The sequence below is a fragment of the Bombyx mori genome, chromosome 10 (assembly GCF_030269925.1).
Source record: "Bombyx mori chromosome 10, ASM3026992v2".
NCBI classification, from domain to species: domain Eukaryota; kingdom Metazoa; phylum Arthropoda; class Insecta; order Lepidoptera; family Bombycidae; genus Bombyx; species Bombyx mori.
This window is the reverse complement of record NC_085116.1, coordinates 3,551,103-3,565,051: the sequence shown is the minus strand read 5'-3', so window position 1 is coordinate 3,565,051 and position 13,949 is coordinate 3,551,103. Positions and strand designations below refer to the sequence as shown.

General features: G+C 34.7%; 2 protein-coding genes across 2 annotated transcripts in view; one reads left to right on the top strand and one right to left on the bottom strand.

Annotated features, from left to right (window-relative positions):
• The window catches only part of LOC110385588 (uncharacterized), a 933,915-nt gene that overhangs the window by 62,734 nt on the left and 857,232 nt on the right, over positions 1 to 13,949 (top strand). The window lies entirely within an intron of this gene.
• Positions 1 to 13,949, bottom strand: part of LOC101737121 (uncharacterized) — a 63,359-nt gene that overhangs the window by 3,028 nt on the left and 46,382 nt on the right. Inside the window, exons 2-6 of the mRNA XM_021350804.3 lie at positions 8,571 to 8,653; positions 6,277 to 6,787; positions 3,778 to 3,886; positions 2,715 to 2,797; positions 314 to 450 (exon numbers count right to left, since the gene is read on the bottom strand). Of these exons, the coding sequence (XP_021206479.1) occupies positions 314 to 450; positions 2,715 to 2,797; positions 3,778 to 3,886; positions 6,277 to 6,787; positions 8,571 to 8,631 (901 nt within the window). The 5' untranslated portion in view covers positions 8,632 to 8,653. The remainder of the gene's footprint in view (positions 1 to 313; positions 451 to 2,714; positions 2,798 to 3,777; positions 3,887 to 6,276; positions 6,788 to 8,570; positions 8,654 to 13,949) is intronic.

Here is a 13,949-nt window from a genome sequence, read left to right as displayed (position 1 = left end):
TTTCACTGAACTTCATACTTGACGAAAACATGTAATTAGTGTATCATTGTATAGCAGCTGTCCACGCGGATGCATCGCTCACTCAAGTAGGAGAGAGACAGATATCGCTGCTGAACGCGGAGGCCGATTGTGCCTCTTTGTCGCTCGTTGCGCGCTCTCGCTTGCACTTCAAGCCTTGAATGGAACGCTTCAATGAGTTATGTTTTTTCGTGCGTGCAGCCGGCTCCATCGAATTATAAGACATTGTCACGTCAAAAATGATTTCAACTAAACAGTTATTTTTTAATACAATAAAATAGTTCAAAGTACTTACCGGGAACCTTTAATGTTACCCTCGCGGTTCTAGGAGGGTGGGCAGACAATTGGCAGTCGTAGTGAGCTGCATCAGTGGGACGGACTTCCCTCACTTCGAGACGCCATATATCTGGTGGGATGAAGCGGGCCGAGTACCTAAGGGAAGTATTTTTGGGATGTAGCTGTTCAAAACATTGTTTTATCTTATCAAATAACGATTTTAATGTCATTGGAACCCAAAAAATGGATTTACGCATTAAAAGAAAACTCTTATAAAAACATATTTCACATAATATAATACTATTTATTTATTTAATTATAGGCACCTGAACTTTTTATAACGGAAGAAGTCGTTACAAACAATAATACTCACACAATAATATTCACATTACAAATTTAAAATTAGAAAATAATGATAGTTTCCAGCTTAGATTTTATTGGATCACAATTGCACCCCAATAACAAAAAATCAAAATAATAAAAAAAAAACACATTTTGTTGGACTCTGTCCCAGATAAAAAATTTCCTATTCATGACATGATAAGAAAAACAGTAACAGTACAATTGAAATTGTGAAATACGATAATTGAGTCGTCTATTATCAAAGGTGGCAATCTGTGCGTTTGGACAAAAAAAATTTATTGATATATCAATACAGATTGATTTGGATATAATCGTCTACTTCAAAGAATACGGTTCAAAACCTGCATTAAATAAAGGTTAATACTTAACCTGTTATTTATCTAAGATGTCGTTCAGAAGAGTTCTTGTGACTGCCAATGGAATACAAAGTCAATAATTCGTTTTTCTGATTTACCAATAATTGTCCAAAAGTCACATTGCCGGCTTTGATAATAGTCGACTCAATTATAAGGGAATCTCTTTCATTCTACTAACTCGACGAAAACGGTGACCGGTCGGATAAAATTGTAAACAAAATGTTAAAATTGTTATTATATTTTTCATTTTAGTAACAATGTGCTAGTAACATATTCTATATTTCTTGTATCAATTATCAACAATGTAACCTGAATTTAAACAAACTTATTTCGAATCACGCAAACCTTTGAAAACAATTTTCGTTGAAAGGATATGTCTTAATGAAATTATCTAAAACATCTACTCTTTTTACTTATTAATTAATACAGGATCTGTTTATAACATAACGGTTGTGACTGATGTTTTTTTGGGATACGCTTATACCGCGCGTTGTAATTTAAAATCAATGTCAGTAAACTTCAAACTCTTTAAATATTTATCTTTTAATTATTTTGGTAACCATTGTTGGAATTGAACAAGGACAGAGTCGTATTGTTTGAGAGAAGTACACCAAGCGTCTTACACTTTAGACCCTATGCACAGATATCATACGATATTTTTAATATAATAATCATGATTAGAGCCATAAATATCGTAAAACCATTACGAACGTTAAGATTAAGCTTTTAGAAGGAATAAGAGAAATGAAACGGAATGAAATGCTGATAAAGAAAATGGAATTCGAAAACTTTTGTTTTTCAAAATTTATTAACAATTCGATTGGATCAGATTAAAATGTGGATAAAATAAGAATTCAAAATGTAAACTATTTGAAAGTCCTTTATTACTGAAATTTCACGTTTTTTTTTTAGTACAGACTTTTTTAAAGTTCTACCTATTAAAAAATTCTAAGCTTCATGTGCGTTCAACGTTTGCCTTAAATTTCCCGTATTAGAAAAGTTGCTCTAAAAACGTTTTCTATCGAAGCCGGTTGGGTGTCATATTATGAATCCGCTCAGTACCGCCATTCTGCATATTTTCTATTCCAACGTCTTAATAAAAAATCATCGTGGTCAAAAATCTTAGGCCATAAAATAGGCAACAAATAGGCAAGTCATCGTGGCCTAAAGGATAAGGCTTCCGGTGCATTCGTATCTAGCGATGCAACGGTGTTTGAATCCCGCACACGGGTATCAATTTTTCTAATGAAATACATGCTTAACAAATGTTCACGATTGACTTCCACGGTGAAGGAATAAATAAAATCGTGTAATAAAAATCAAACCCGCAAAATTTTTATTTGCGTAATTACTGGTGGTAGGACCTCTTGTGAATCCGCTCGAGTAGGTACCACTACTCTGCCTATTTCTGCCGTGAAGCAGTAATGCGTTTCGGTTTGAAGGGTGGGGCAGCCGTTGTAACTATACTGAGACCTGAAAATTTATATCTCAAGGTGTGTGGCGCATTTACGTTGTAGATGTCTATGGGCTCCAGTAACGGCTTAATACCAGGTGGGCTGTGAGCTCGTCCACACACCTAAGCAATAAATAAAAAATCTTCGATGTCTAAAGGTAGTTGACAACATTCACACTGAAGATGTCTACGGGCTGCGTTCAGTACTAGATTATCCTAATTTGTTAAAAATATATGATCATGTGTACCTGTCATCCGCTGTATATTGTTGGGTGCCGGTAGTGAGGAGTTCCATTGGGTCCTCGTCGCTTTTCCGGCGGACCCATGATACCTGAAAAATATCCAAATCTCTAACCATGTTACTGAGAAAACAGACGCTGTTTTCTAAATCGGATCAACAAAAGGTATAAAATCGTCTACCCAAATTTAAATAGATAGTTATTATTTAAATCTGTTTAGGTCTACACGAACGTTTTTAAGCCACCATGAATTTCCCGCCGATTTGGAATGTAGCATCACCACTCAAAAGATCGGCAAGAAAATCAAGGCTTGCTCTTTTCCAAATATGCGTTCATTAAATGCAAAATTTTATTAACCCAGGATTATTGTCATTAGTATAATAAGGACTCAATAGCATAATAAGGACGACTTGAACTTAAAAGCGAATCAACATGATTACATTTTAAGCTCACTTGTTCTTTCAAATGAATAGCAATAACCTACTTTATTCAAAAATAAATTTACACGATATATATATATGTTTCTATCTTCACAAATAACAACACATACTTTAGACACAATTATTAATATTTGATATTTCAATTGGTAATTGGTTCTTGTTGTACAGCAATAAAATCCACTCGAATTCGCAATAATATAATTAGAATCATGACAGTCATCATAATTAGAATCACGGCAGTCACTAAGCAAATAATTGAATTAACAAGATTTAATTTAATTGGGAGCTCGGATTGGATTTTGCGAAAGGCAACTAACTGTTAATTTGGCAATTACGAACATTTGTAATAAGAATTATAAATGTTCGTAATACTTACGTGTGGACCTTTTAATTATCTGAAGTAGTTTAATTTTAATAAAACACAAACTGATTGAAATTACTGTCCAAAAATTATTTCTTATTTTTTCTATCAAATATGTAAAAAGAAATTAATTTGAAGAAATAATATTTAATTGGTTAGTAACAAGAGATAAAATAGTTCGATGTTATTTAGATTTATGATCATTAAATTTTGTAGAAGGACACAGAGTACAAAAGGTCCTATTTCATGAACAATGAAACATACTTATTACCAGTTTATCGTGTAGCGCGTCTACTTTGCAGTCAAGATGAGCAGTAGAGCCAACTAAAGCTTCAATCTCCGGTGCTGCAGCAGCATATATGCTGTTTCCATCACCAGTTCTGTGTAAAATCAGCAGTTACATACATAAATTGTTATATGCATTTTTTCTATTCAAACTTGCGATTTCTGTTGCAAGTGAATTTTTAATTTGTGTTTTTGTATTTTTATTTAACTCATACATTATTTTTTGTTTGGGTTATTTATGTATTGTAGGTTTCACATTTCGGTGTCGATTGACTCCAGATGAGCCGTGAATTTGTTTGCTCATTGTTGCCTGCTAAATGTTATATGAGGTAGCGGGAGTTATGGAATGCCTTAATTCATGGTTACACACCCCATGCTAGATTGCACCCAGATTGTTTTTATTATTTTAGTTTGCTTTCATGCTTGGATTTCTAATTATGAACTATAAAACCTCTGAGATAGGTTTTTAATAATATTAAATTTTTGTACCAGAGTACAGCTGGTTACTTCTAAGAATCAATTGGATTTCTTAGCAAGTGAAGAGCTGCCTATTTATTAAAAAAAATATGCTTTTATATTTGCATGGCGTCAAAGAAAACGTCATTAGAAGTGAAAAGATAAAGAAAAAATTCGAAAAAGCTTAATCAAACAAATCCTTCTTGCATTTTAATCGTCATGAAAAGACATTAAGAGACTAAACACCCTATGTGCTTGTATCAAGTGAGACGAAAATGCTAGAGTTCAAATCCCACAGGCATGTATTAATTTTTATAAGAAAAACATTTTTAACACGTGCTTACGAGCGAATTCTACGTTAAGGGATAATAGCATTGTGTAATAAAAACAAAAATAACATAATACTTCAAAATTTGTAATTTTCTAAATTACTGCGGGTAGGGTAAAAATACTTGAGATACTTAAGCCGCACAACTAGAAAAATCCAAGTTGGGTTCTAAAATGCTGGCCGGGGGTCCTAAATATGAGCTACATCCATTTTATTCCACAGAGAAGGGGTCCGTTGGATTACCGATAATACAGTTCTCACGAATAGTTTGAGGTAATAAAAAAACCTATTCGCTCTCTTTTTGCCGCAAATCATGCTTTCTGATTTGAAAAATAGGATAGTCACTGAACTAAAGTTGAGACTTCGACCTCAAGCCGCAAGGTGGCATTTTCGTTGGGATACTTATGGGAGACCACCAATGCGGTGGACCGACCAAATTAAAACTGCAGTGGGAGGTTCCCTAAATGAGTGCAGTAGAATGGCCTCGGAGCAGGGAGAGATGGCGCGACATCGTGAGACGCATCAAGTCTGCCCCTTTCAACACTACATAACGACCACGACCACTCTGTCAAGAGTGACACGACTGAGAAGAAGAAAAAACTGATGAGCTCCGATTATCATTTAACACTAGGTGAACCACAAGCTCATTGACTCGTCTAAGCAATGAAAATAAAAACACAATTCTAAGTACTCTTTAGACTATGAAATGATGAAACTACACTTGTAATCAAAGTGTAAGATAAGACTATTTCTGAAACTCAACGAAAAATTAATTACTAAATAGCGTGGAAAAGCCCCCAGAAAGCCACAGATATGATTGGTATAATAATCATAAGCCGAAATAGGAAAATATTTACTGGAAAACGAACATTTCTGTGCGCAACAATCCGAAAAGTGGTTTAAACTTTATCGTGCTCGCCTCATTCTGTTGATGTTGAACGAGTTCTTGAAATATTCTGAATGCGGCTAAAATTTCTAACCATAAATCAATATTGTTTTAAGTATTACTTGATGTAAAGGCTAAGGAGGCTTTTCTGTTCTGAACTTTGTCTACTTGTTGAGTTGTGACTTTAAAAAAACTTTACCCTGTATTTCATGACCATGTAGATTATTCAGAAAAGTATTTTGTTGATCGTGACCTTTTTGGTTTGAAACCATTGCAATAACTTTAAGTTTTAACGGGCTTATTTAAGTGTATGCCTTATTTGTTGATGAAATAGTGTGTTTAATTTTTTACCAAATTGTGGGTATTTGCATGGCACATGTGAAGAATATAGTAGTACAACGATAGCCTATTAGGTATTAATCACAATTTTAACAAGAACGGCTAATTCATTCCTATAAAAAATAAAAGGCAGTTAATTCCGTAAGGTAAACTATTTTATTTCCACGACATCCTTCTTGCCCTAACCAGGCAATGTTTCGTTGGTCGACCAAGCCATGTACCCTAACCGCCACAGTTTGTATTCATGCGTTTCATACGATCAACCCATCAAGAGCTTACACAAAAATTTAAACTTCCCCTAAAATCTGATCATTAATGGGAATAATTATTTAAAAAAGTTAATCTTCACTAAAATCGCGCCTATGAAATAGCAAACCGGCGTGACATATTCTTTCGGTAAATGTGCAGGATTTGTACCAAGAAAAAAGAAATACATTATGTAAATAAAATTAATACAAAAAAATATATATACTCACTTCTCATTCCTATGGTGATGTGTATTTGAATAAGCGTCGAATATGTAATTCAGTAATGGAGCGCTTGATCCTATTTCTCCAGGTTTCTTCTTTCGTTCCATAGCAACAGGTGAAGGTGACACGCGGGCCATAGTTGTAGTTTCAATACTGATAGCGCTGGTTACCTCATCAATCCGAATTATGTTCACTATCCCCCTCTTTCTGTTCCTCTTGCCCATACCATAATTATTAGTTAGGTGGGTACCCTCAAAGCTGACATTATTAGCTTTGGGTTTAAAGTCATCAATATTCAAGTCAACTTGACTCTTAACTGTCCCAAGATTGCTGTACGAGTTAAAACTGTGTATTAGATTAAGTCTAGAGTAATTTGAATTGTCGTATAGCTGGCTTTGATTGTGTGAGTCTGGTTTGGCGTGGAGCATTTGGTACAGTCTGTTTATAGTCGGCTGGGAGTCGGCCTGCTGTAAGTTATTGGCCTCGTTCAGTACAGTGGAACCATTGGCGTCGGTTCCTGAAAATTGTATGTAAATTTTAGCTTCAATAAACAATAGTTTCGATTTCATTTTCGAAGAAAATTGAATCTGGCGAAGGTTCGTTGTGGGTTGCGAATGAAATTCATTTAATGAGAAAGAAAAGCTTTCAATTTTATTGTTTTGTCTTATGGTTTCACTAAAGTAAATTTGTATTTGGTTCTTTTAATAATTAGTACACTGGTCATAGCAACTAATGTGGGAACCTAGAAAGGTATACGGTGAGGTAAGGAGGTTACGCTAGGAATGGAGTACCACCTCATAAGCTTTTAGGGTTGTAGAGAGAATTGTAAGTCCGCATGTTGCGATCTTTTAAATAATTGTGTAAGAAAAACATTTGTGCATTTCTAGAGATAAACAAGAAAAACTGTAGAATATTTTAAACAATTTTTTCATACCGTAAGTAAATACGAAATTTATATGGCATCAATAGTAATGGATGGGACGCAAATGTAAATAAAGAAATCGACAAAAATAGCATCCTCTATTGATTTAGACGAACAATATTTCAACTGAAAGTAATACTTGGAAGGGTTCGTTTAGAATACACTTCGCTTTTGATTACGCAAAAGAAGCACCCGGAAAGACTAATTAAAAATGTTTGAGTATCTTTCAAGAATTAAAATATAATAAGGGCACTTTAGAAATACAAGTCCGGAGCCCAAAGGAATTTGAAATTTAATTTTCTGGAAGCGCGTTATGAAAATATTTTGAAACGTTCGAACGTTCTCAAGGACCCTTTGATACAAAACAATTCTGTAAATTCGCATCCAGACGAGACTAACAATCAAGATGTTATTTTAACTAAAATACTCTATTTATTGTGTAACAATTAATCGACGTTACACTGAATAGCTAAGTTTTGTAATAGCAAAATGTAATTAATTGAGTACTACTACTAGAAATATTTAAAATCCTGACTTTAAAATTTTCGTTTTTTTTATTGCTTATATGGGTGGATGAGCTCACGGCCCATATGACTTTAAGTGGTTGCCAGAGCTCATAGACATCTACAACATAAATGCCGCCACCCACCTTAAGATATGAGTTCTAAGGTTTCACTTTTAACAGTACAACAGCTGCCCCGCCCTTCAGGCCGAAACGCATTAATGCTTCACGGCAAAAATAGGCAGGGTATTGGTACCCACTCGTGCGAACTCACAAGACGTCCTACCACCTTTCCACTCTCACACCATTCGTTTCCTTAACAGTATAATAATTATATGTACAATTAAATTATTTGGGACTAATAACCCACTAGGATTTGACTCCAACCTCGGATTTCGTGTACCGTGATACTGAACTGAACTGATATACCCATTTATAGTATATCAGTCCCAATGGAATTGATATACTATAGGGTTTTTCAATAGGGACGCTCGAACTTTGACAGCTCATAGCGACCTTGGTAAAGCGATAGCTATTAAATTTGGCATGAACACATATTTAGTCGTGACATTTCACCATGGAACGATACACACTTGAAATTGATCGACTTGAAATTAATATTCAATTGGTTGAAACCGAATGAAAAGAGATATGATGAAATAGAATGAAATTAAGTCCAATCAAATGACTTCAGTGAGGTTTTTGTATGAATCGACTCTCTTTCATTTCCTATACTTGTACACATTAACAGATTGTAAGCGATGAATAGGCCACCAGTATTATATGTTTGTGTGTTTTTCAGTGTTATATGAGAAAAAAAAATTACATTATTTTGCTTCTCGCGCTCCCACCAATAACTCAGACTTTAATTATTACCTCGACAGGGCAAGGCAGCGAGTGCGGCGATCAAAAGAGCCGCCGTTGCCGGCGCACACATCTCTTCTACATCCTCACAGGCACTGTAAAAGAAAACAAAAACGTTGAATTTACTCGTGGTAGAACCTCTTGTGAGTCCGCACGGGTAGGTACCACCACCACACTGCCTATTTCTGCCGTGAAGCAGTAATGCGTTTCGGTTTAAAGAGCGAGGCAGCCATTGGAACTATACAGAGACTTGGAACTTATATCTCAAGCTGGGTGGCGCATTTACGTTGTAGAGTCTATGGGCTCTGGTAACCACTTAACACCAGGTGGGCTGTGAGCTCGTATACCCATCTTAGGAAAAAAAATTAAATGTGAAAACAAATATTCTTTACTTGTACAGACGGAAGTAGGATCGCTTTTAACAGCAATGGGCCTTGCTACGCTAGTGATGACCAGCGTCATATCTGAAGATGCACATGATATTAAGTGGCTCATTAATACAATAGCGTGAAGGTTTCATTCTTTAGACATGAGGGTTAGCCTACATTTCTTTGTCAAAGTTGGTAGCATTTAATTACAATTCATCTTTGACCGAATTCACGACCAAATGGACCACAAAGCTATGAAAATAAATATAAAACATGATTTCAAAGTCACAATTGCTTTAAACTTTCCCTTTACCATTCAAATTGAATACACCGTCACTAAACGTTTAGTCCCCTGTTAGAACTATCCGATTTGAAAGACGTTGATTGACAATCATTAAAATGAACATTCCAACCGAGTTTCAATTCTAAAACTATTCCCGGGAGAAATCTAAAACGACAAGCTTACTATTGAATAGGTATCTTATTATTGTTTATTAAAATTTTGAACATTCCCACCGGAACTAGGTGATTTAAATTCTAAATTGTAATAGAAAATATGTAATTCAATACAAATGTAATATGATTACATATTATCATTCATAAATAAGATAAACGTTATTGATTTTGAGGAATACGACAAAGGGAAGATCTTTCACCAAGCGGCTGAAATTATTCAGTAGACGGTTTGAACGTTGTTGTTCGGAAATTGTAGTTAGCGATATTTAAGAATTTATCATATATCTTGTGTGTTCTATGATGACTATCGCTACAATGACAGATCTATTATTCGCTGTTTTTGGACGTAAATGTATGAAAGCAATTCATTTGCAATTCGTGCACACTGACTGACGGTTTTCAAGTACCAATTAGTGTTTAAATTCCATAGATGCAACCCACTGAGTTTCTCACCGGATCTTCTCAGTGGATCACGACTCCGATCCGGTGGTAGATTCTGTGAAGCACTACTCTTGCTAGGGCCAATGTTAGCAAACTCTCTCAGGTTGAGCCGCGTGAGCTCACCTACTAGCCATAGCGTAGGAGGAATAGTCCCTTGGACTGCCAGAGAATAGATAGCGAATAAAAAACATAGTTTAAGTTAAAACTTAATAACTAAAACCGGTTGCAAAATCGATACTTTGTTTTCACTTTAAAGTTTTTTTTTTTTAATAATCTATTTCTTTCAGGAATAAAAGTTTTGAATCAAGTCAAAATGGCGTGAAGTTTTGTATTGTAATTAAATAAGGCGATAGTCCAGTGAATTTATAGTACGTTATTCAAATGATTCGCACACTTATGAGTTCACGCTCGATTAGTTATGCTTATTTGAGCATACAGTAACGACCATTAAACTGCTAAGTGCTTGAACAATACAACGATCGATTAAGTGTCCTGTGCTTAATTAAGCATGTGTCTCGTAATTAACCTCAACTTCTGACGAAATCAAAGTAGGAAATGTTAATTAATGCCGATTTTCTTTTTTGTTTGGATCGGATAAGGTTATCTTTGTTATTGAATCTGAAAAAAATTTTTTTTTGCTTATTGATATGGAAAACACTACATTAAAAAATTTATATGCTAATACAATGTTTCAACGCCACCCGATTTTTATACCTTTTCTTAATCATAATATTGTTTTTAAACTCTTCATTGAGGTATGTAAAATGCAATTTACATATATCTTTAATTCTCAATCAACTATATTTTCGTATTTTATTTGTTCAAATACCCAGCGAAGCTATTAGCGCCGCAGAGCAAATTTCAATGACTAAATTAAATTACGAATGAAATGAGAAAACAGAGAAAATGTAATTAAACATTTTATTGAAACATAGCTTGTAGTGGTGGCATCTTAACTTTAGAATAACCGTAGTTCGTGAACCAGAGAACGATAGAAGTTTGTTTTATTCGAGTCAAAAGCAACTTTACCGCGCATAGTTGCTGAAAAATAATTAAATCGGTGAACCTTCATTACACAGGCAATGAATTATGCAATGCTGCCTGTGTCTGCATTGCAGTTAGAATATTAATAAACATTTTTAATAGTACTCGAATGTTCCTTCAGAACATTTAAATAGATTTAACAGTTTAAGTGGAATTAAACTTGTACCTAGTTCAAATTGAACAGTGTTTTGTCAAATCAATCTTGAATCCAGTCGGGTCTGTGTCCTTAGTGCGAGTTTTTTAACGTTATCGATAGCGTAAAAGTTAACTCATATTTGTATGGAATGGGATTGTTTGCCTACGCTTGCCGCTAGGGGCGCTGTTCCAATTCCATACAAAATTGGGCTAACTTTTACACTATCGAAAACGTTAAAAAACTTGCACTAAGCACACTGGTTTTCGGATTCTGAGCGCAAGTTGAAGCGATTGTAGAAAAAAATGTTTATCCGACTATTAATTAAAATATGACTTGACTAGACCAGAAGTTTGACAAGACTTGTGATCTATACTAATATTATAAAGAGGAAAGATTTGTTTGTTTGTTTGTTTGTTTCGAATAGGCTCCGAAACTACTGGACCGATTTGAAAAATTCTTTTTCCATTAGAAGCCGACATTGTCCCTGATGAACATAGGCTACTTTTTTTTTTTTTTTTTTTGGTTTCATGTTTGTTTTAATGTTTCCGAAGCGAAGCGAGGGCGGGTCGCTATTGTAAATATAACTATAAATTTCTTTGTGATGTTCAATGAAATTTTATTTAATTTGTTGAAGAGATGTAACTACATCTTTTAAAAGAGTCCTTAGTATGAGCAAGTGATTTAGCTGTATAGCCTTGCTAAAGTTCAATAATGATAGTCACAACTAGATGGAGCATAATCATATCTGATATGCAATTAATGCAATAATGCAATTGATAATTATATTACAGATGCTAATGATTTTAAGCCCTAGCTAGCAGTTAAGTATAAGTATTATTTCTATTTGGGCTGCGATGTATGATGATTTCCGTTTTTTTTTTTATTACTTAGATGGGTGGACGAGCTCACAGCCCACCTGGTGTTAAGTTGTTACTGGAGCCCATAGACATCTACGACGTAAATGCGCCACTCACCTTGAGATATAAGTTCTAAGGTCTCAGTATAGTTACAACGGCTACCCCGCCCTTCAAACCGAAGCGCATTACTGCTTCACGGCAGAAATAGGCAGGGAGGTAGTACCTATCCGTGCGGACTCACATGAGTTCCTACCACCAGTAATAAGGACCGTTTTAAAAGGAACAGAAGTTCCAATTGAGAGTTCGATCTCGGTGGATAAAATATTCAGGTGACACCAGATTTCTACCCTCTAAATACTATAATTACAGGTGGAAAATCTGTATGGTACGTTAGTAGCTCCCTACAGTCTATTTCTGTCGCGTTCATGCCTTCTTTGTCAATAATACTCCTGGGCATAAAACTTTTAGCAGGGCAGGGAGGGCATCCATATGATGCGAAATCATCCATAGTATCACAAGCACGTTCGTATTGACGGCATAAAATGGCATTTAACGGTATGTATAATGGCAAATTAAAATAAATTCCTATTTACGCTTCGTCAGTGTTAATTTTTATGTTTCAATCTTCATAATAAAATTTAATTTTAAACAACTTTAAAACAACTTATTATATTATATATTATGTACAATATGTAAATAGAGCGAATTTCTAATGGTTTCGTTAAAACTAGATATATGTCGTTCGCGAACGAACGAGTCAAACGACCCGGGTCTCAAATTCCGCGCGAACGATAGGGTCACTTCAAAAAATATGACTCGTTCACTAAATCGACTCGTTTAACACAAAACCTACGAATCAGAAGAAAAGAACCATACGCCTACGACGGTCATTCGGGTCATTTCGGGTTGCCGCGTCTCGCCCCGCGCCCGTCTGTCTCGCTTAGTCGTTCGATCGACTGAACGGGTCGTACGAACCGGATCATTTTGTCAACAGGTCAGTACTGCTCTGAATCTCTAAAATTGAACGAACGACACATATCTAGTTAAAACAACCGACTCTATTTCTTTGAAACTCTAAACAGAAGCAAGATGGCGTTAAAACGAAATTTTCATTCTATTCGAAAGCATTAAGATCGGTATCGTGATTCGGAAGGTAACACGAAAGCCTCAGAAGTTCGAGCTTAATATCATGCTAGCATCCGAAGGTGAATTAACCAGCATTTCTATGCGATATCGACGCGAAATAAGCACTTAAATTTACGTTAATAGCTATAACAAAATAACGTTTTATTATTTCGTTTTCGCAAACCTTTATATATAATAGCATCGTAATTTTTAAGCGTTTGCTTGTATTTCTGTAGTAGGTTTTTTTTTATTTATTTATATAAAAAAGTACTGCCACATCACAAACATCTAACATTGCAAAGAAACTTAAACTATTCAATTTATGGCCTGATGCATGTGACAACAATGGCGTACATAGCATTGGCAATTCATCGGCTCGAAAATGGAGTACATTCTTAATAAAAAAAAACAGTACTATTCGTTGAAATATTTATAAAAACTAGAGGTCCCGCAGTAGTCGAAATTCGACTATAATTAATTGGAATTGTAAGTTTGTACACTATTATGATTGTATTTTATACTTCTATAATCACAAATTTATCTATACACTACACTATAAAAAATATTAACAAAGACAATTAATATTTAATCTATTCTCAATTTGACAACAGACGTCAAGAACAAAAGTTTGACAATAAATAGTATGCATGCGTGTGTGCGTCAAATACATGGTATGTAGTGTGTGTAATGTTTTCTTTATTGATTTAATTATTTTAAGTTATTTTAAAAAAATATTAGCACTGTGAACTTCTTCTCTATATTCTCTATAAGTGTGGAAAATTTCATACTCCTCCATCCGCGCAATGTTCGTAAAAAGGGATACAAAGTTATTGCTTCACGTATTAATATATAAATGTCTAAAAATGTCATGTTATATCGAAAAGAAGAAAAAAAAAAGTCAATACAATGTCAATGTTTAGTAGGTTATATTGGACACTGGTCATTTTCAACTGCTCGTTTTCTA